A 24,554-nucleotide genomic window follows, 5' to 3' on the forward strand; every position below is an offset into this window, starting at 1 on the left:
CTTTTTAAACTCTTATATATGAGTAAACTTTATAATACATGATGTAACCTTTGCATGCCATATATGTTGTTGAAACAATCAGTTATAATACGCAGGGTGTTTCTTCCCGACCGATCGTATTTGTATGTATATATTATATGAAGACCTTTTCAGCTAATATATATATACATAGGCCTACATGGAATAATGCCCCAGTGTTTCATTACCTATAGTGCCATAACATGTCCAGAGCATGGCGCATAACTAAGGCAGTAGGACAAGAAGGATAAATAGACATATCGGTATGCAGTCTATGCATTGTTAGCGTACTTTTTCACCTGGAAAGAAAATATAGGCATAATACATAGACATATATATATATATATATATATATATATAAAATGCTGTCACATGCATTTGGCAGCGTCTGTCTGAATGTTTGACTGTCTGTGTGGCAGCCTCTTTACGGAAGCAATTATATTTATACGGTATACTTGGATGAGGACGACTGCGATGTATAGTGGGCTGTGTCTAAATTTGTTCTTGTATAACAGTGGTTTACACAGTGTATTCACACTGTAAACCCTGAACACTCTAAGGCGCACCCAGTGTTTCATATCTTTATTTATTGATCTAAATATATAATTTTTCCGCGCATTTATTTATAAATTTAAATTTTTGGGGGTTGATTTTAATTTTTTTTAATTGTTATTTTTTATCATTTACTTTAAGAATCTATGATTAACGTTGAGAATCTGTATTTTTAAAGGCTCTCTTTATGATTCCGTGGTGCTGATGAAGGTGTAGGTCTATAGGGCTTGGCCATAAATGGGCCTTACTGAGAAAGGAATTTAAGCCGGTCGAATTTATGAAATTTGCGTAGACGAAGTTGATAACGCAGAAAGTCCAACGCTTGAAAATAACAGGCTAGGCCTATATAGGCCGACAGCCTGCCCGTGTTACGGAATTTAAGCTTTGCAGCAAGTCAAGCATATCGACATAGAATCACGCATATGATAGCAGGTAGGCCTACATGTCTATAATATCTGGGTCTAGGCCTAATAGGGCCTAAAACAGATCTGTTAATATTAGTTGACGGCTATCAGGCTACTGTATAGGCTATGTTGAATACAAACTGGGAATATTGGTAATGGCATCTTCCCGAACTGACCCTGGCTACCCAGAAAGAGCATTCCAGATCTCTTCATAGGATTAAGATAGTCTATCTTTATCCCAGATTGAACGTATCGCTTATGAATTTCGCGCCAAGACATTTCTTAATATGGCCTAATAGGCTAAGGCCCAGGACGTTTAGGTCTGCATATTGGAATTACATATCAAATCTGCATAATTCGATGTGGTATGGTAATCTGAGCATTTAATTTTAAATAACTTTATTCCATTACACTGCTTTTATTTCGTTTATTATTTATTATATACATAGCTCTCATTAGCATGTAACGTAATCTGTCGTGTGTGCAGGTGCTATGTTCCATTGGAAACAGACATCACCCAGAATGCACCAATGAGGGTAGTGCGCATGCGTGCCGGTCTCCATTGAGAAGTTCGGTTGTGTTTTGGAAATGAGCTCCAAAATACCAAGGAAAGGTAAGATTTGGACAGTTATTTGTTTTGTTGAAATTATGTTTTAATTCTTAATCTACCGACTGTGACTAATTTTGATCTTGCCTTTGCAGCACTGGCAATACAGGCGCGAAAAAAGCGCTCCAAAGCCAAACAGCGTTACAAAGCTCCTGACGACAAAAAACGATCAGGGTGAGTAAAACACTTTTTTTCCTCAATATTCCATTCACTGGTGCTATTTTTGACTGTCTGATGAGTTCTGCGTGTCATTCCAAGCAAGTGTCTCTTGCTTGATATCTGTATTGGTCAGTCAAGTGACAGCCGTCACATAAGGACCTACTGGATGCTTGCTTGTGGCTGTCACTTAGGGCTGGCGTCTACCTAAGTCAGCCATGTGCGTTAGTTACCCCGACTTCATTATGAATCATTCACCAACCATACCTCTGACCAGCTGTGTTAGGCCATGTTAAACTTCAGATTTCTGTGTGTTACGGTGTACAGTGGCGGAAGCCAACTGGAGGATGATTTCATTTCATATGTGCGTATGTTTTTACACTTGTAAGAATTTAAAACAGATCTGCCAGGTTTTAGTCAGAGTACACTGACAGTTGATTGAGAAATGTTTGGATACGCTGTATTCATGGCTGCTCAACAAGTCAGAGTTGAGCAGGCTTGTTTCAATGGTGTGGCACGGGTAGCGGCCCGAATAGCCGCTTCACCTACCTCTACCTTGTCAAATCCACGTCATAACTTATACACTTCGCAAAATTTTGGAATGATAATCCAACAAAGTATCGTTTCACGTGTAAAATGTCTCCAGGCCAGTGATTTCAACAAAACCTCCATTTGCCTCATCGTTCGACTGGTCACATGAAAATCGTCGTTAACAGTCAAACTCTGGGACTCCATAATTCGCAGTTGACCTTATTTAAGATAGTGCAAAGTTATTATATTATATATAACCCAATTCCAAAAAATTAAAAATTGCATTTGCAAAAATATTGCACAAGACTAAGGTTATCAGTGTTAGAAAAAAAAAAGTCAGCTTTTGGGCACTTTCCTAAAATTGTATTCGCCCATTTAAATACATGGTGCCCTTCTTGAAACCACAATGGTGCCACATGGTCTGGAAGCATTTCACTAGTGAAACGACATTTTATTGGATTACTATTACAAAATGCTGTGTGGTGAATGGAAGGGAAGATGTTATGACAGGGGTTTAAACAGCTATTGGTAGGTGGAGTAGTTATTGGGGCCGCTACCCTGCCAAACCACTGAGACAAACTTGCTCAACTCTGACTGGTTGAGCGGCCTTGAATATGGTGTATCCAAATATTTTGTAACCAACAGTCAGTGTACTCAGGCTAGCGAGGTTTATGTTGTTCAATACATGATACATTTACCTCTTTTTAATCTGTAAATAGTAAGCTAGCATTTTCCAGGTTGGGAACATCCAGGCATTTGGCATTTCAAGTTTGGTAAAATATTACCAAAGTGAAAAGTTATTAAGAAACTTTGCTTCTTGGCATTGTAAGTCCAAAACAAGGATTTGTTGATGTGGACAATTCACCCATGCTGTCCAGATTGTTCTGTGAATCATTTCCCTATACCTACCCATGTTATCTTTCACCTTGTCGTCTGCTGCAAGCAATGCCTAATGCAAGTGAAACGCCTGGATTTGTGTGACCTTGAATATATATCTTTCTACACTGTATTATACATGTCAAGATATCCAACAGAATGGCTTCTAGAATCATGCTAATTCTCAACTGATGTAGTTATTTTCAAGTACAACATGTTATATTATGTGATACGACAAAAGTCGTATGTGATATGACATTTTTATGATGGAATAGAAATTAGAAGTAAAGTCAGCAGGACAGTTGTCTACGTCCCCTGAACTTAAATGCACTGTGTACAGAGTTTTGACATGTAACTGTTTTAATAACTGACCAGGGTGTATATTTTGGGCACTACAGATATCTAAAATACCCAATGGCAGTATGTTCAACTATATCATTACCTTGACCCACTCTGCTGCATAGTTGTTACTTGTATGTGAATTGACAGATTGTTCTCCCTTTGTGTGGTGACTAATTTTGTAAAATCATTGCTTAGTTGGACTATCTACACATGAGCCATGGTCTGTTTCACTTTCCAGTCCTCCTTGGGAAGTTGTGAAGACTAGGGTGACCCTTAGGCAATGAGCTCCTTCTCAGGTGTTCATTGTGCAAAACTGCTTCTTCAGTGAATTGACCTCAGTGTACCACATAACATCACTGTCAAGCTTAAAATTCCTGTGTATTGCTTCATAAACCCAAATTGAAGTAAGCTGGCCATTTTGAGTGATCAATATTTTTTGTTTAGCTACCATATTCTCAGAGTCGCAGTCCTATCCCCAATTCATGTCACATGAAACAGGGTTATGTCTTTCCGGAAGACAGGGAAAGTCTCCAACAGAAATCTGGTACATTTTATGGAATGAAATGTTCGACAAGTCAGTGATAATTTCAAGCCCTGTCTTGTCTCAACAATCTGAAAAAATTTGACTCTACAGATTTATCATATTTTAAACCTGGCTTGCCAGAACACTCTGGGCTGTTTGTTTCCTTATTTTCCGCCAATAAACAAAGCCAATAACAAACAGAAGTGATTGAACATTGTGATCTGAATATCAACTATCATAATATAGGAGGCTGTGTTAAAGCATACTAAGTAATGGTACTGACTACTATGTCATTATGCTGTAGTATGAAAGCCTTTTTTATTTGTGAGAACAGTATACATGTGATGTACTTATTTTTCGTGTTGGATGGAGTTGTTATATTTCATTTAGATTATACCTATCTGTCAATGAATAATGGCCATATTTATATAAGTGACATGTCAGGATCTCCTTCATTGATAGAAATGTTAAACATTTTGTTTCTTTCTGTTCCATTCTGACCTCAGCAGGGTGACGTCATAAACAATATATAAACGTTACTACATCATGCAAAAATCATATCATGTGCACCATGTCATGCTATATAGAATTTAGTGGAAGTCCATGAAGACCTGGCTAAAAATATTCAACATAAAAATGTTCAGAGACACAAGATTATCATATTCTGAACATATAAATAATAAATGGTGTTACACACTGAGGGTTGTAATTATACTGTACTCCCTTGAATGTTCCTTGAAAGTTTGATTTCCTTATTTTGACATTCCCCTGAGTACATGTTTATGTGTTTTCATACATGAACTTGGTACATTTAATTGCTTCGTGAAGCTTTTTGTTACAATCTTTAAATGGTAAAAGTGAATACATCTGTACACATACGTCTTGCATGTATAACTAACTATATTATTGACATACCACTTGTGGGTGGAAGTTGAATAGTCTTGATTAGTCAACCAGTAAAGGAATGAATAAATAAATGCAAAATAATTTAATGCCATGATTCAGTATTTATTTATTTTAACATGTCACTTTAGGGGTAGTTTTGTGACAGTCTGTGCTCAACTGTTATCAAAGTGGTGGTTGGCAGCAGTCAGTCATGAAGGTGAAATGTTATTCATTACATGTAAAACACTGGCTTTTGTTTTAGCATTTTGTATGGAATTGACTAATCGATAGAGCTGAATGATTTCTCTAACATACTTTTTTGCTTTTCCTGCCCACATATTTTTTTTTGTTCATCTTCATCTAAATCTATTATAGGTTTGTTTTGTGTGTGACTGGTGGAAATGCATCTAGTGGTATGCGTAAGGATGTAAATTGTTTTTTGTGTAAGACCTTTAATTTAAGATATCTGAGATTAAAGAAAGGTATTTCAGATTATTTTAATTTCAGGTTGGTAGGTTATTTTCTGACAATGGTTAAACGTTGGTATGAATGAGTTGACTAAGAAGGCTGTAAATTGGATGCTGTTGGAAAGTTTGTTGCCGATTCAGTCAGGTCACTTGTCAGGTTGTTTCATTCCACAGAGCTATGTGAAGTACTGAGAAGAAGTTCACAGGTCATGGCATTAACAAAAAGTTATTTTTGTCCTGGCTTACATGTGTAATCTTAGAAAACCAAGAATGATGTCTTGGAAAGGACTTATTGTAAGAGTTGTTCCCCTTTGATCTCACTTTCGCAACAGTGTGAATGTATGACTACATTGAATTTAATGTGATAGATGTATCTTTTTATACCTGAGTATACATGTATGTATTTAGATTAGTTTATGTATGATTGCTCCCTTTTTAATATAGGATAATCACAGATTTATTATTTTTTTTATTTTTTTACAAAAACAAATGAATAGGACAGTTTCGAGTTGAAACTCTTTGATGTCGAAGATAAAAACAGTCCGGCTGTGTCATGTGACTTGTGAAATGTGTAAGGCAACCTTTGTTGACATTAGTTTACCGATCAACTGTCTCGCCCTTTTCCAGAGGCACAAATGACATTTGTTTTATTTGGGAACTTTTTAAGTTCACAAACATTCAGACTCACAGTTTTTTCCACCATTCGCCTTCTCTAAATTAATAATTGTGAAACTTTTTTCAGGCTCCTATCTTATAGTATTTGTGATCAAAAATAGTTGCCTAACATTTTTGACAGGTCACATGATATAGTTGGACTCTTTCTGCCTTCATCAATAAAAGAGTTTCGCCACGTATTTTGCCTATGATATGTTGCGCGTCTGGTTTGGATGTACTGGTCTGAGATTGCAGATTTTTAAAAACTTGATCATAGGCATGACCCATGGTAGGATTGAAGAGCCTCCTCTTTGCAGGCTCAGCCATTACATGTAATGTGATAGTGTGGGTGTATAGGTAGTCCTTTGATAATGATACCCATAACTAGCTTAGTGCAAAATATGAAACATGTTCAAACCATTCACATTCTTAGTGTCTGACTTTTTCTGCTATTTATTTGCAGTGATTGAAGTACTTGAAAATAATTTGGCTTTATAATTTACCATATTGGCCTGTGGCGTATCCATAATTAAAAAGACAAATTTCAGAAAAAGAAAGAGCAATATAAGTTGCGCAGTGCAATTTGGATTATTTAGCTCATTTACCAGTCATACACTTATTGAGATTAGCCTCAGAGGTTTGAAAGCCATGAATTTTCGCATTCAAAGGAACAAATCAGGAAAAAATCTAACCCCATTTGGATCCATCTATGAATTGTTTCCTTTGACAGATTATCCGGCTTGCCTTTCTTTTGCCTTTCACTGCACATTGTTGTCTTCATTTGTTTTGCCAAGTCATGATCTATAACGAACGCATGGTTATAAAAGCCAATGAATTGCCCTTTCTGCTCTCATACATTTTGTTGTTGTTTCAGTGGCTGACATAATTGACTGAACTTTCATGTGAGGGTCTAGTATAGTTCTAAAACTTCATGGAGAATTCATGTGATAGGGCTTTCTGTAGCTTAAAAATGTTGGTAAAAAAATGTGCCGGTTACAGTTAAGGTGAAATGAGATTTGAGTGCAAACTAACTATCTCATTAAAAGTTTATATACAAGTCGAACACGTTTGGTACAGATTGTCAGCATCTTAAAAAGCAAGCATGCTGTTAAATTTTTGCACTGTTCTGTAGGAAATTTGACATGCTTTGCCACATGACCAAAGTATGAGAAGGCTGTCGTGCAGGGCTTGCGCCTTTATGTAATTTTATGGACTGGTTTGTTTATTGTCAGGAGGAAATATGTTGTTGGAAAACCTTATTTGCAAGGCAGCTAATTTTCTTCAAAAGCCATTTATGGCAGACAGTAGTACTTTAATATATCTTTTTCTATAAGATATTCTGTTATATATGGAGAAAAGAGTTTTTGAATTTCAGTATTGTCTGATTTCTTTGAAAAATACATTTACTACAACTTTCTTATGTATATTTAGAAATTATGGTACTCAATAAATATGTTTTTTGAAAGAAATTTGGGTGTCCACCTGCATGAAGGATATAACCATTGCAGATGTTCCCACAGTGTTTTACTGAAGTCTTGTATTAAAAGATTTCCATATTCGTAATTTGAAAATCTGTTAATTCATCAGCTGTTTTAAGCAGACTTCTATAATGCAGATGTTTTTGTCTTACCCCTTATCCATAAGAAGTTGTGTATTAACTAAGTCAGATATGTACAAAACTGGCTTAACTAATGAGGACCTAAGGTAGATCCTTAAAAATATAAATAGGCTCTTATAGTATTAAATAATTTATAGTAATTCTTATAGGTTGTAAATTTAGGTGGGTATTGGTACACCTGTAGTTAAAATTTCTCAGTTTTCCTGTATTATGTACATGCAAATGTAAATTACTAATTCAGTGTATGGTGGATATTTTGTACTGGTCTCTAACAGGCCGCCGTTAATGTCTCGTCAGAGAGGTGGAAGGTAATCAGTATGGCACCCACGTTCCTCCCACTGTTTGCACATTGAAGTACATGTATGTTGCAGTATGTAGAAGGTAGTCTGTTGCATAAGCTATTTCTGTGCAGATTTTACCCTGTCAGACTGACATGATAAATCAGGACATTGATTGAATACCTTTGTTATGTACATGCACATACTCTACCCCCTGTGTAATCCACCCAGCTGACATAGACGGAGGCACTTTGCCTTACCCTCTATGCGTTTCTTGGTACTGTACATAACATGACCATATCCTAACATTCATCTGGTTTTTGTTCAGTTTTAATAATTTTTGTAGTAATGGAATAAGTCTATTTTCCCCCGCATGTCTTTGCGCCAGAGGCCAGTGATATTTATTAATCAGTGTGTCAGATTAGTCATGTAGTCATTTAATGTAAATTGAATAACAAAATGAAACATTGGGATGTAATTTGTACTGTTAAAAAATCTGATTTTAAGTCAACTTGTATTTATAAACTCTTCACAGGTAGTTTGACTATCCCAGTATGGTATGTACATTTTCGTTGCATTCTTTTGGATAAAAAGCTAAGTTATTGGTGTATATTTTAGTGGGTGTTAAGTATGGTGTTAAACCTCAAGCATACACACTTTTTTTTGGGGGGGGGGGGGTGATAAGTGCAGTGTACAAGGTGTTTACTGACAAACTTATCTCCCTTGGCTTGTTGTTTCTCTTGTGCCTACAGCACAGTAGTATATCTTTGTCGCCTTCTGTTTCCCCCCTCCCTGATATTTAAGCTAGCCTGAACTGCCTCTGATGGTCGGGCTGAAGCATGTGTGGACTCGTCCAGTAAATTAACCTAGTTACTGCAGCCAACAAATCAGTATGCTCTGTGTGCTGGTGCTCAGAAGTGAAAATTTGTTGTCAGTGATTTTTAGATCATAGAGAGAGTATGACATGTATGTTATAAAGTTTGAGTGATTAATGTGTAAAATTAAAAAATAATTTCGTGTTAGTTCAAATGCAGAGGATGTACATACACGTTTTAGCGTGAGTATTGATGAATAAAGGGATTACCGCAAAGGGCTTATATCCCTCATAAACCCGTGATCAGTGCTGTACATTTCCATGCACATATCCTTGACCTGCTGACTGGTGGAATCGTCCTTCTGGTCTTAGCCAAAGTGACCAAAGCTATATTGAGGAGTAGTCTATTTTTCTGAGTAGGGGTTATGTGAGGTGCTCCAGAAGTGATTGTGATAGCCACCCCCCTCCCTCATCTATACAGACAAGTGATGCTAATTACATAAAGTTATCTCCATCAGTAAGCAGGTAACCTGTCCCACATTCTCGTCTACATACTGTAGCTAGGGCTTGCAGATAAGTGTGTATGTATTTATAGTTCTCTGGCGAACTCTACAGCCATTTCAACACTACCCCCTCACATACATGCATATAGTCTGGGGTTACTGGTTGGAGCATATGTGTAACTGAGTCATGTGAAACCTAGTTCCTTGTTTTTCCTGGCTTGTTAAGAGCTTGTGGAAGTCTAAACCCTGCTGGAATTGCTAGCAGATCTACCGAGGAAAGCCATGTGATGAAACCGTTTCGGTGACATAACACATCCACATGTACATGGAGGGTGCTAGTGTTAAGGTGAAAAAGTCGAGAATTCCTGTTCCCAAAAGGAAAAGGGATCCAACTCGGCCACAGAAAATACCGCGGAATTATGGTTATGTTTTGTTTGTTCCAGTGTGGTAAGTCAATTACCAGCATATTTGTCTATAGCTGCAGAAATCAATTTGGCACGTGCACTGACAGCATAGAAGTGTGACTGTTATGTGTTGCTGTTAACATGCATCTGTATCTTTCAGACCTGCTGACAACTGTCAGGTTGTGCAGTAATGCTTACATGTGAGTGTGGAGAATAATAGGCCTGCAAGTAGTATACACAACAATATGGTTATTAAAAGCAAAATGGTTCATTAATCTTCCAGCATTAGCTAACACACATTGTCATACATATGTCCTACATGTACACGTACAAGTGTATATATGATGATTAACATTGACGCTGTTGCCATACACAGCATCCTGTGTTTATACACGTCGTATATTTCTATTTCATTGAGTTGATTTACCAGTCAGCATGTTTCCTTTCATAGGACAAGCTAGTATATCATAATATGCATTCGGTAGTGTTCATTTAAGATTATTTTGTCTCTGTGTGTTATTTATTTGTTTGATTAATTAGTGTTTTACACCATACCCAAGAACAAGAACAATTTCACTAAAAGAGGATTTCTGCTACATGTAGCTCTATACAGATTTACACTTGTTAAGTCAACATGTATGATTTGTGGCATTCTGTTGATATACAGGGGCCTCAGTGGCCAAGATGATTAGCGTACCAGTGTGGCACAATGACCCAGGAGCCTCCTACTAATGTACATGTAATCCCTATGAATTCAAGTGTAGCATATAGGACACCAGTCAGATAAATGAATATTGATATACATTCATTTTGCTAATATCAGAATTCCCCATCTATTTGATGTATGAAAATGGTCTGTGGGTTCAAATGAAATCTTGAATGACTCGAGGATTAAAACTGAATTGGTGGAGTAGATCAACATTGGGTGCTTATTTTATGTGTATACATCTGAAACTGTATATTTATGATTGGAAGATATCTAACATGTAGTGGATGTTGCTTTGTATTATTTCTGTTTTCATTAAGACAGGTGTATATTTAGTACAAACTGATAGTTGGTGGTGATGGACATATCTAAATTACATGTGTATGCACTAGGTGATCTCCAATTTTAAACAATTGTCAACAACATTGTACTTTTTATTTCTCCCTTGAAGTAGATTAATTTCCTCTGTCATTCTTGCACATTCTCTTGATTTTCATTTTCAGGTGGTTGCAAAAGTCCTCCCGTATAGAATCATATCATCTACTGTTTGCCTGAACTAAGGCACACTAGCTAAACATTTCATAATTGAGTGATGGACTCAACGGTAATGACCACTTTCCTAATTGCATTTAAAACCTGTGCGCTTGGTTGTTAAAGGGCAAAATAGCAGCATCAGTGAATTTAAAGTTTTCTTACGGGCTTGCCTTTATATGTGGCAGCTTCCAATTATTTTGATTGACAGCGTCAATAGGGCATTTATATCAAACAACTGATTTATAAGTGTAAAATGATCTAATGCTGAACAAAAATATTATTTCAGAAAGCATATATTGAATATTGTCAGTTTTGTTACATTTCAGACTGTACAGTCACTACACAGTTTGGCCGTGTCTGTTCTGTACTGAATGTGACTGACAGAGATTCTTTTCTCAACCGTAAATGTCAGGGAACTTGTAGTTTTTACCATTACTTCAGTCCTTCCACAAGCTTGGGTACTACTTTTTGTTTGCTTCTTAATCACATCACACAAAAGTGTAACCTACTTGTTAGCTATGGTCGGTTCTGTTAGTCACACATGTTTCCTCTGGGTCACAGTTGTTTACTACATGTTATGTTTTTCACATTGTGTGACCCCACATCCTGTTTAGTCGTTCAGCACTTTGTAGTATAACTTTCTGTCTTAAAGACTGTCCTTCAAAGACAAAAGTGCATGTTTATATATATAGCTGTTGGATTGTGCTGTACACCAAACCTGTTCATGAACCAGTACAGCTGAGTTGTGTCATTACAGATGAAAGCAGCGCTTAACTTTATTTAGAAACTTGATTGTGGAACTTGGCTAAGCTACAGTAATTCTGTCTTGCCAACTTCTTCCTCATGATTCAGCTAACAACAATGTATTGTTGAAACGCAGTAAGTGTTGCTGTTTGTGCTCAGCTCTGGAAAAACCTAAAATACACAGTGCTTAACGGCTCTATAATCCATAACTTGTATTTAGTTTAGAGCACATTGTTTTGTACTTATGTAATCATTAACACTGATACTATGCTATACAATCAAATGTCAGTCGCAATACATACATGTACATGATAAGTTGAATAATGTATTAATAAGCAACAATGGCCAGTTAGGAGGTTTTCCTGCTTAGGGCTGAAGTAATGGGCTCTGCAAGCCTGAGAGCCATTTGTTCCTGCTTATCTCCCTTGTATTGAAGGATGTGCATAGGCTAGTTCACTGTAATTACGGGTACATGTACTCCAGAAAAGAACATACCAGCTTAAAGGTCTGTTTACAGAAACCCAAAGGCTACATAGCTAAGTGTATGTATTCTCTATCTCTGACATTTTCCTTCATTCTTCCTTAAGGAAGATGCTTCGTGTATACATGTACATATGCTAGTGTATGCAAGACAAGTGTTCTTTTATTGATACAAGTACCTCAAGGAGGAAAGATACATGGATTGTAAGAATATCAGTAAATAAATAATAATATAATAAAATATGTCACTGAACTCACCTTCCTTTTCAGTATTTTTTAAAATTTTTTACCTTACCTTTCAAAGGTATTGTGAGAGGGGGGATCAGATGCTGTCGGTGGCAGTGGTGGTGTCCAGTTTGGTTAAAGTTTTTGGCCAATCATAGGATTGCAGTCGTTACTCATAATACACAGATAGCCAATCATCGGTAGCTGTTTGCATATCAAAGACCAGGGAAGCCTTTTTTTATCTCATAGCTTTTGCTCACTTATTCACAGGGTTGCAATTGCCTCCAGTGGTACATGGATTGCCAAATGCAGTTTGTGATTTGCTTATCAAAGACCTCTGTGGTAAAATTTGCACTAACTCCCCCCACTGTGTCTTTTATCACCACAATGATTTATAACTCCATAACATATGAAGTCACAGCTCTGCAATCGCTATGCATATGATAAACAGTGATAGTTGTAACAGTATGATAATTTTGGTCTTTCTTGTTGATTTAATGGCAAGATCTTAGCACTATATAATTAGAGGATAATATCTGTGTAGGACAGTGTCAATCATTCTATTTATTTAGTTTTTTATTAAGAGGTCAATATTTGAATGCATCACATGACTTGAACATAATAAAGTTTTACAAACTGCTCAATTAGGCGAGCTACCGGTATTGTCTGAATGCCTGGTTAATTTTTGAAAATTGTGAAGATGTCATGAATTTTCTCTTCATTGAGCATCTATGTTTGAATTATGGCATAATCATCACATCAATCGTCTTTAGTTTATTTTTCCAAGTGAACAGGTGAAATAGAACACTGGTGCTATTTGGACATGCTGTTTTCGGCACTTCTAACATGAGAGAAGGTTATAGACTTCCCTGGCTATATTTCTATTAAGGTATATAAGAGGTATATGTGCTTTGTGCAGTTGTCTGGATCAGTATAACTGAATTAATTACAGCATAGTACTACTTGGTTATCTGACCTTTGATCCACTTTTTGGTGAGATAACACTGAACTCGTGATGTATATCACTGCTTTGTGAATAGGGCCCTATTTGGTTGTGACAGTAAAGCTACTTTTGTTGGTTTTATTTTTGAAGGGTTTATTTGGCTATATTCATATACATTGCATCTAACTTTTATGAAGCCTACTCTTGGCATTCTCACCTGTACCTGTTGTTCATTGTGCTTGCTGCTTTTGATGCATTGCTTATCCATCAGTCATTCTTTAATCACTGTGTTTGTATTTTTGCCACATCAGTTACCTGCTGTTTAGTACTGAAGTGCAGATTTTCCCTTAAGTTCACTTTTATGGGTAGAGGAAACTGGAGTACCCATAGCAAATCACTGCCGGTTCCAAGGTACTGGTCAAACCTCCTGGCTTCAAGCTGCATGCAATCTGCCTTGTAGTCTGTGACTGCTTTGTTCAGGGGTAGATCAGTTGCAGTGAGAACCAGAGAGGCAGTGGGAAACAAGCCATCAATAGATGTACATTGTCATGCTTATGCTTGTTCATGATGAGCCAGGCCAGAACAGAGGCATCATCCTCATGATAAAAGTGTATATGTTTAGTGGCTTCCTGTTGATAATATTGCCAAATTAGACCAAGAGAAGAGCATTTTGCAAAAATGTTATGTAATCAGAAATGACATATTTGTTACATAGTAAATGAGAATGAATTATTCTAAGACATTAAGGTATGTAACAACTGGTAAGATTGCAGTATTGTATCTGAACATACTGTAGAAAATTGACTTATATGACCAGCGTTTAGGTACATGTAGGAGGAAAGGGGGCAGAGCCTGGGGAACCCATGACTATCTGTAGGTTGCTCTCCAGGTTGAAGGAGGCAAATGTTTATAATAGAACTGTGCCAGTAAAGCCTTTAAGGGTGTAAATACTGTATACCATTGATGCAGTATTTACATGGACCTTGGCACCATTTTGTTCAGTGCAACCTGTGTTCGCTAACATCTTCCGTATCTATGAATGTGAAATCAGTTCAATAATCTCTATCCTGGAAGGGATATCAGGTAGTGAAAGCAAAATGGTAATCCTGCTTAACACTGGATTATATTATGAAAGTCAATAGCAGTTTTTGAAGATGAGAACAAAATGAGTTGAAGATTTAATTATTGCATGAGATGGCTTGTGGTTACTTGTTACAAGTATTGGAAGAAAATCGATGGCTGGAGGAGTTAGCTGCTCACGTTACTATGCTGCCTCCATTGTTTTAACATGGGAGTGCTACAACGGTTTAATGGAATCTGTCACCATGTGAAATGAGAATTTTCTCCAAACAAAAAACGGTTCTACAACAGCTTGATGATTTTCATTATTCCCAGTTGCAATAATGCACCCTCTGATTGCACTAAGCATGACCAGTACACTTTAGAGTGTAGTAGTCATTGGTTAGTCTATTAAAAGTTGTGGGTTATGGTCACTATGCTTTTGTTGGATGCATTCTCCATGATATACATGTATCTGTGTATAAGTACACAAGACAAGCATTCAGTATTGCTTATATATTTGGTAAGGTTTAAGCATTTTAGTAGTATATTTTTAACCTGCCTTTTTAATTTTAAGTCTGTTTATGTGGGATTACATGTATACATTATGGGTAATGTGGTCTGAAGATTTCTGTAATTTCTCCTACTGTTACATTTACATCATAATAACCATGGTGCCAAAATTCATTTTAATGTCATGTAGATGTTAGAATTACTTCAAAACAATTGTATTATATATAGTGGATGCTTTAGTGTTAATAAGAAGATTTTCAGTTTTTGGTTTGTAGGTATTGCAGGGTTGAAGTGTTGCAAGGTTAAATTTACCTTTCAGTGGCTTCAAATGCAGATTAATAACATTGCGTGGAATATATGCTGTACAGTGTACATTTGTGCTTAAAAGATATGTCATCTTGTGTTGTCTTGCGTCTTGAGAGATTGTGTTGCAGTTCTGCAGTTATTTGAACCATAAATGTGTAGTTTTAGAGGCAAATAAATGTCACAAAATATTATATTTGGAGCTGAAACTTTCAATTTTCCAAAAGAATATCACTATCCATAATTGGAAGTTGTGTTGCAAAGCAAAGTGGCCTAATTTTGTACCATTGCAAATAGACTATCATTTCTTTCATTTCCAACAATGTATTTTGTAGTCATTTTCTGGTTTTCATTGATTCTTTTGGTAATCAATAGCTTACATTTACCACTGAAAATTAAGTAACCTCTATGAATTTTTTTGTCTGCATGGTATTTCCTGAATGTCTTCTTATACAGTGCAGCATGTCCATTTAAATTTGTGAAGATTGGTTCTAGTATAGTGCTATTTGATCTGAAATCCTGTGATTTTGGGTTTTCATCATGCTTATACATGTATCATGACTTATATTGAACGAAACTGATAAGTTGTATAGTTAAATACACATACTTTCAATATTATATGTATATTCAGTTTGAACTGGGATTGTCGTTTTAGTTTGCATACACATGCATGTGGCTGTGTTCATGTCTATATATATCTTGTCATGTGTATTGCGTATGTTGTTCCTACTCTAAATTTTGAGTTTAGAGTGTGATCTATGGAAAGGTAACTATGGAGTTTATTACTTTCAGATGAAGTCTACATTGTCACTGAAATGGCTAGAATTTTGCTATCTGTTTTAGGAATGATGTGTCATGTTGTATCCACACAGTGTGACTTGACACATTTAGGCTGAGGCATCTGTGATCTCCACACACTGATATGGATTTCCCGATATAATTATTGTCAGATTTTAACCCCATCTACACCTGTTTGAGCATGTGTGTTGACTATGGATAAATCAACCAGTATGGTGTGTGTGCTGGGTACATGATAACTTCAGTAGTCAATTCCTTGCGCTGTCCCTCCTTCATAGCCAACCTCTATGTGAGACCGAGTGACGACTTTCTGTTGCTGTTGCAGTCAACAACCCTTATGTGCTAATTAACACTATCAGAGCAAGGTGTCAAGAATCCACTTTTTGTACCTGTGTTGATTGACCGAAATTTTATGTCAATTGATTTTGTATTAAATATACCCTGATTACTCAACCTTTCAGTGTATTTTATTTCCATTTTATAATTTGGCTTTGGACACAAAACTACATTGATTGGATTGGTCAGTTTCAGGGCTTCACAGAAAGTATAATTTTATCAGTCTACACAGAATAATGCCTTCATAATATACTTGAATAAACACCTTGCAAACATGCAAAAAGGTTGAAGAGTTACAGTAGATATGAACAGCAACATTAAAAATAAACTTAACTAATAGTGTAAAGAAATTGTTACCTAGACACACGTAAGTCTGAAGGCCAGTTATTCACAACAGATGATATAAATTCTTGAATCAGTCAAGGTAATGAAGTGTTGTATATGCTGTACATGTGTTCTTTACACCTTCAGAATGTGTTAATATTTAATTTATGCTGTCCTTTTAAGTATAACAAGATGGTTTGCTTTTCTGCACATACACATGAAAACCACATTATAAATCTTCTCTTCCTCAAAATTTGCACCAATAATGTTAGGTTTGTACATGTACCAATGTGCTGTAGCCTCCTCTGAATTTTTGTCTGATCTCTTCGGATACAAGCTTGTTAGATGTGCATGTAACCTTAACATGTACAATCTCTTTCACCTGATTTGTACACAAAACTTTATGTACACCTGAATCATGTTTGGTTCGTCTCCACAATCTCATGCATTACATGCAGGTCTGCATGAAACTTCATGTAGCTATTTTTGTATCTCTTCAAGATTTGAGAATGTTGTGCAAAGAGAAATTCCCTGTGAACGCTGGAGCTAGGGTTTACCTCAACTGGCATACTTGTAAACATGGCAGGATTAAGTCGCCCAGAGGAGACCCGCTTATGCTGTTCTCCAGATCAATATTCTGCCCCTTCTCTTATTGGACCATGTGATCTGGCTTTACCAAGATTTCGGGTGATGCGAGACGAACTTGCACAAATCTGATTCTTCTCAAATCATCAGGGACTGTTTGGGTTGAATTTTGACAATTCCCTTTGTGCAGCCGCTTGCTGTTTCTGCAGCAGAATGTGTTTGCAGTCTTCCTCCTTGCCAGATAGCTAAGGCCTTTGCTCGAACAGTGCTCACATTTCATAAGGAGTTTTCACAAAGTTTTAAAGTCTGGAATACGGCATTGTTTTGTGACATCATTTTCAAGTGGTAATAGAACATGCTGGAAAAACTTCTGCAGAAGTTTGGGAGATGGAGAAGAAACTCAAAATCCTCGCGTCTTCAAATCCAGACGCTGAATATCTCGGTCACTTCTATCAGGTAACTATTATTGCACATGTGATGTTGGATTTTGTTTGGTTATAGTTTTATACATATAAACATGTATGGAAGTTTGTGGAAAATGTTTTTAGGGATAAAAAATTAAAGATATTTGATTTTTTGTTTATGGAGCTGAAAGTTTATAATAGTTTGTAAGTGGTGATGAGTAAAATGTACTTCACCATTTTTCCAGGCTCTAATGTTTTCCTTCTACTGTAATGATCGTCATCGACGTATAAGTGAAACATGCTTGAATACAGGATAAAAAAACAATCAAATGAATAAATATACGAATGTACTTCATCAGGATTGGTTTATTTTAATCAATTTTTAAGTTACATGTACTTTTGTTTATATCACTGGATTAACTGGAACAGTGATTAAGTTGACAATTATTTCCATTCTAGTGTGTTTTGTTTTGTTTTGATTTTTTGTTGTTGTTTTTTAAATGGGACCCCTTAGGTAGCATACAAATATGCACATGCATGTACATGTACACTTACTTGTATATTTATATGTATGTTTTTTGTAGCGTCCCCGTCAGGGGAGTATTGTATCTGAACATTTTCTGTATTCTGTGTTTATTACTGGAATGTGTTTAGAACAGCATTGGTACCTTTGTGTTCTCACTGTTTGTCATAGCATCATAGTGCAACCCAGATCTACACATACATGTATGTGAAAGAGCTGGAAAATCTCAACCTTAAACTGTATCTCAGTGGTAATCCTAATTCTAGTCTCCATTTTTCGCTAACTGTTTGCTTTGTAATCAAACACAAAACATGTTGCAGCCAGCCACATTTATTTTTTTTTCTTTTTTCAATCACATTTCCAGGTTATTGGCTCAGTGATGATTTCTGTGTTTAAGAAACTGCTGCTTGTTTTTATTGTTTCTTTTTCTTCCCTAATCTTGTATTTTGGCTATGCTGGAGATTGAGAAATATTTTTTTTTTTTCAGTTTATGTATTTGGCCAAAATTCTCTGGCAAAACATATGATGGATTTGGCTTTTAAAGAGTGCTGTAATTTGTGTCAGAAAAAAGAAATCCAATAAAGAACTGCTAGAGGAAATGCAAATACAGGAAGTTGTTCTATTGTGTGGGATCTCAGGGCCCCCTAATTCAGGAGGAAGTCAAAATAACCTATATTAAAAAATGCAAATTTGCACTGGTCGATTACCCTATGAGCACAACTGCAACCTGCCAGCGACAACACAAACACTGGGGCTCTGAGGCAAATTGGCCAAAAATCACATTGACAAATGACTGGGTTGATCCCATGCTGTAATTGGTGGTGAATGCTCCATTAGTTTCTCACATACACATACATGTATATGCGTTTTTAGAAATTGTTAGTGGATTTCCCCTGTGCATGATGCTGAAACCACAGTGATTGAATTTTGTCAAGGCAGTGTGTGTTTAGGAGGCAGCAAGGGGTTAAAATTTCATGGCCCATTTACTTTGGTTTGAGAACATTGAGTAATCAACATGTTTAATTACGGGTGTTCCTATGAGGCATAGAGCCTGAAATGCTGATTTCATACATGAATGTCCTTGAAATGCCAATCAATATTACTAGCACAAATACATACCTTTGACCTTTACCCTCACAGTTTGTAATCCCTCAAAGCATCATGCATTGTATATATTCTTCAAATAAGAAATCTAACACTAATCTCCAGATTTTTGAGAATATTCAACAAGGCACATATGGTTTAACTGCGCCTAATCTTGGAGATTTAGATAAAGGCAGTGGTCTCTTGAACGTTAACATTTATTTACTCCAAATACATTATGTACATTTGAATTTGAACTTTCATGGTGGGTGGGAGTTTTTTTCCGTGGAGAATGCATCAGCCTGAAAAGAAACTATATTTGAGAGGCAAACCTCTTGTATTTTCTGTGTTCAGACTTTTTTGCTGTGGGCATATTGCTCTTTTTCATACTGTACAAGACTATACGCTGTACACTGTTGTGGTATATTCTTGTAGTACATTGGTAATATATTCATATGTTTGTGACCTACTCTAATTGATGAATTCCCCTTTCCACTGTTTATCTCTGGGATCAATATAACCATTTTAATTCTCATAAATGTTGACATACTGGGATGCATCAGGACGTTAAACAGAACACACATTGTGTGGTTACTACTAGTCTTCATTTCATAAAGATATGAGGAGTTTATTTATCAGTGTACAAATATAGGCATGTAGTTGACCTTATCACATCGGGGACTCTGTATAGTGTATTTAATTCAGGATATTGTTTGAAAGTGATGGGCATATAAGTGAAACAGTTTTGATTATGGCGTTAAAGAACAATAAAATAATAACAAGTGATGGAACAAGGTGGATGTCCTGGCCAAATGGTTAATATGTGTATATTTCAACCCCACAAGTGTTCAAACATTATTTTGGTGAGGGAATTGTGTAGCCATTGTCATCTACGGTTGGAAAAGTTAGTAACTTGGGAGGTGTTGGTCTTTTATCATAAGTGATTTAAGTTCAGTATTCTTGATAATGTTCTTAAACAAGTTCACTGTCAAATAAATAAATAAATGGCAGTAAGTGAAATTACAGGACAGGTAAATTTCATGTAAAACTGAGTCTTCTTCTGGAATTTGTGTGTTTGAGTTTCTACCCTGACTGCGAATGCTAAGAGGATCAGGTCACATTGACCTTAAGACTTAATATAATGCGTCAAAAGGATCTTGGCTTTCAGCGTTATAACCTCAGATTTTATGAATGAAGCTGATCTAGTCAGATGAAAAATTGCTGCCCAATGTGAAATTAGCGAGTTCTTTATGGAATGGTCATACAGCAGGATGATTTCATCAATATGTATTTCAGAGGCATCATGAGCTCAGAAAGGAGAAGGCCCAATTCTTGGCCTCCACTGTCAAAAACGGACTATAGGCAATCACTCTGAGGCTATTTGTCAAACAGTATGTTATCCGTGCACCAGTGTCTCAGCGTAACTTTGAGTTTCAGTTTATATTGATTTCTGTCTAGGCATTGACTGATCTGGGACTAAGCCCAATTTCAGCCAGTGGAACAGTCAATGCAGATTCAGACAGGCTTCTGCTGCGTTCTGTTCTTCTCCAGTAGAGACATCACTCTGCTGGTTAGGTATCCAGCCGGTCCTTCACAACAGTAGGATTTACAGTCAAGACCAGTTGAGGAGTGGCGTGTCTCAGATGTTGGTCAGAAAAATTGGAAGCTCTGGTTGGTGTGAAGTGGTAAAATATTGCTGTGGCATCCCACGTCAAACTGTCCATGCAGATGGGACTCAGATCTCCGCAACATTCACAAACTGGTACATGTACATACAGTTAACTGGGGTGGAGCTGTATGCAAGGAAATGACTGCCTGCTGTGGATGATTATTTCATGTTTTTATTGAGGCACTGGAATAGAGAGATCTGTTCAATGGATGTACGTTTCTATACTTCCGTCAGTCAAGCCTGCATGCGTAAATGAAGGAATTTCCAGTGTTTCTCTGTGCTTTATCTTCATTGCAGTTAAGTGGCTTCTGTCCATATTTTCGACAGCAGAGTTAGAAATCCTGATGGAAGGCAGCTCAGACGGTTTTCTGTGGCTTGCGTCAACAGGGCAAACCTATTCTCCTGTACAAATGTCACAAGTACTTGTCTGGGGACTTGATTAGATTTTCCTCTGATCAAGAAGAATCGCCAACGGGTTGCATAAGTGCTATCCAAAGCACCAAATCTGATTGGTGGAGTGGCATCATTCTTTTTAATGGAAGCTACAGGTTTTCTGCATGACTGTAGAAAACCCTCTTTCTTGTATTTGGCATTTAATGTGTGTACAGCATCTTTCTTCAGTCTTCTAGCTCTCTAACAGCGCTTACAGCTGTGAAAACACTGAGAAACATCTTATTCTTGTTGACTGTGTCAAACAAACCCATTTCTCTTTTCACAACTTTTTCTTTTCCTTCGTTTCTCTGGTTTATCTAAGAGAAAACTCCTATCTTACAAAATTTAACACGAAAGCAGTATTGCGTTGCAAGAGACCAAAGTGACCCAGTCCATGGTGATGTTACCACCCACTATAGAAGGTTGTTTAAGTACCACTGCGTGCTGCACCTGTAAGCGTTTGTAAGTATTTCTTGACCTGTCCTCTTTTTATGAATGATGCATGCATAAAGTAAGTGATGTTAAACAATTATATGTTATCTCGGTTACGTAATAATCTTAATATGCTGTAGTTTTGGATGAACTTTTTAGAATAATGCAGATAATACAAAAACACTTCTTATAACAAGGAAGCGTAAGGACTGAAGGCTTTCCAGTTGTACTAACTTTTGTACTAATGTACATGTACATGGTAAATGCTTCCTAACTGCATTTTTGGTTCACGCACTCTTATATGATAACATTTGTCAGTTTTGGATTTAAGTCTGTTTTTTGTTAGGTTGCCATATTGATTTAAGGTGAGGTTTTGAGTGAAATAGAGGGGGATACACAATGGGGAAAGAGTCCATTGTCAGTATACTTTTGTCATAGAGAATGTCATAGAGACTTTTGTCATAGGGTTTACAACACTTATGGGAATTTAATAATTTTACAGGTTAAGTTTTTTTCTTCAAATCACAGAAACATATGTTAAATGAATAATTGTTGGGTTTCTCACTACCCTTGTTTTAAATTTATTTCAGATTTACTAGTATCTCAGAACATATACATGTTAAGGCAAAGAGTATCATGTTTCAGAAAATTATCAAGAAAAACCTTTCAAAGATGTTCTTAGCAGACAGTTAACAAAAGTGTATCACCATATGTTTATAATTAACTGTTTTTTACTGTATTGGTCACATTATATGATGTCTCCTAGTGAATATGCAAGGATATAATGTACATAATGTCCTCTGGTCAGCTACATTTAAATTGTGAACCTGCATTTCATATCGGGTTGAGTAAATTGTTGCTGTGCATGTATATGTACATGTGTGCTAGGCTTTCATCTGTGCCTTGGTTAATAAACTCTTATTTTTATTTGACGTCCTCTTCAGGCTACTGTGGCCTGTGATCAATAAGTTGCTAAGGTGGACTTGCTGGGTTAAGAACTAACATCCATATTGTATTCTTGTTGGAGAGTGAATACGTCTAGATGGTCTGAACAGTGAGTTAGAGGGGAGCATTAAATTCTCTGTCTGCTTTAGTGGTACAGCTCTTGGTCTGTTCAGTATTGTGGATTGTAAGCGTACTGCTGTGAGAAAAGTCATCAACATCATCAGAAAGTAAATCGCATCTTTTATGACTCTCCATTAATGACTTTTCACCTTAGTTGACTTGAGAGCTACTTTTGTTCTCAGATAAGGTACTCCAGAGGACTGAATCTCTCTTGAGCCCTGATATCGTGTGGTAATTAAGTCCACTAGTCGTTAATTCTTAATTGGAGAAAAAAGATCTACAGCATCCTAAGGGGGGACTAAGAGGCTGACAAGTCATTTGCCAAGGAGATGGAAACCTTGAGGCAGTCACAGGATCAACAGTGCAGCATTTCAGTCTTTAATTTTATGATGTAACTCACCAGGAATATCCCGAAGTATTTAACATGTGTATTTAATCTTTTGTTTAACCGACATGAGTTTACTTGTGACACATAAAGCCTAAACTGACCAAATATTCAATGAACATGTGCCAAAGGTTGGAGAGGCAAATGAATAGTAAAATACTAAATTTTTGTTCTATTGAGCAGTGTAAGGAAAATATGGAACTGATGTTAAGCCAACCGTATTTAAGTTTGTAAGCAGTCGGGTTGTTTTTGTCATAGTGCATGTGCTTGTACATGTATACTCTGTCAAACCCTGTAAAAGCTGCAAATGCACAGCATTCTACAAACTACTAGTTCAGAAATTCATCCAATCTGAGCTCTGTTGTAAAACTGTGTGGATTCAAAAACATGCTATTAACAGAGCTTCGCAAAGGTTGACAATGCTTAAGGCATTTTTTGAAGATCTGCCATCACCATGATTAAGGAATCTGCTTTAATAACTAGATTACCCACCTTGGAGCATCTTGTGATGGGTGTAACATTCATGTTCACGGGCACTACAGCTACACGGTCAAGGCAATGTAAATCGGTGTAATTTGTCTAGTTTTGCCATTATCCAATGTGCAGTATAGATAACAAGTATGTTGATCTGTATATTAGGGTTTTTGAAGTGTTCTTTCTGTGGTTTGGGTGTAGACATGCCCATCCACCTCTCACAAAAGCACTTTTGAGTCACCAAGGCCAACATAACAGCCTCCCCTCTGTCAGATGCTGAAAGTGATGTGCAATGTCACTGTGGTGATTTACACGGAATGTGAAGGTGATGTCGCTCTTTAACCATATCCATTACTCCCTAGTTTAAGTTCTTTTGGCACATCAATGAGTAACATTCAGTTTAATTTATGCACCTACGTGTACATGTACATAATTATATTTCTGAGGTAAACCTACATTTTTGGGCTACCCCATTTCAGGTCTTCACAAAATAATCACATAATTTTGTCAGTCTACACAGAATAATGAGCTTGTAATATATATAAATAAACATCTTGTGCTCACACTAAGAAGTTGGAGAATTATAGTAGCAAACTACGTTCTGTTGGTTAAAGTTATACATGCAGATTTGGAGGTCATCAGTGTGGTGCAAAGGTTACTTCGTCAAAATTTGAAGGATAAAAAGGTATGCATTTCTAGAAGACAGAAGATATGCTTCAGGTGTACTTCAGTGCTCGTACTACTACTGCTGTGGTATTTTGGTTAGCATTGGTTTTCCCCAAGCAGGTTATTTTGACATTTAGTTCTATTGGTTTGACATTAACAGTCTAGTATTGAAGACAACCAGATCATGACCTCTCCTCAACCTACCATGGCCTTGCTCCTTCTACACTACAGCGTTACCA

At 36.7% G+C, this 24,554-nt stretch overlaps 1 protein-coding gene across 5 annotated transcripts in view; it reads left to right on the forward strand.

Moving 5' to 3' along the window:
• Positions 1–1,535: 1,535 nt before the first annotated feature.
• LOC135469870 (SRSF protein kinase 3-like) overlaps positions 1,536–24,554 on the forward strand; it is a 45,918-nt gene continuing 22,899 nt past the window's right edge. The window contains exons 1-2 of one of the 5 annotated variants that reach the window (XM_064748496.1): positions 1,536–1,587; positions 1,677–1,755. In XM_064748496.1, the coding sequence (XP_064604566.1) occupies positions 1,563–1,587; positions 1,677–1,755 (104 nt within the window). In that variant the 5' untranslated portion in view covers positions 1,536–1,562. Of the gene's footprint in view, positions 1,588–1,676; positions 1,756–9,445; positions 9,676–11,633; positions 11,752–21,505; positions 21,756–24,554 lie in introns of those variants that run through there. The other 4 variants (XM_064748495.1, XM_064748494.1, XM_064748499.1 and 1 more) reach the window with 4 other exon arrangements.

The sequence above is a fragment of the Liolophura sinensis genome, chromosome 7 (assembly GCF_032854445.1).
Source record: "Liolophura sinensis isolate JHLJ2023 chromosome 7, CUHK_Ljap_v2, whole genome shotgun sequence".
Taxonomy (NCBI): domain Eukaryota; kingdom Metazoa; phylum Mollusca; class Polyplacophora; order Chitonida; family Chitonidae; genus Liolophura; species Liolophura sinensis.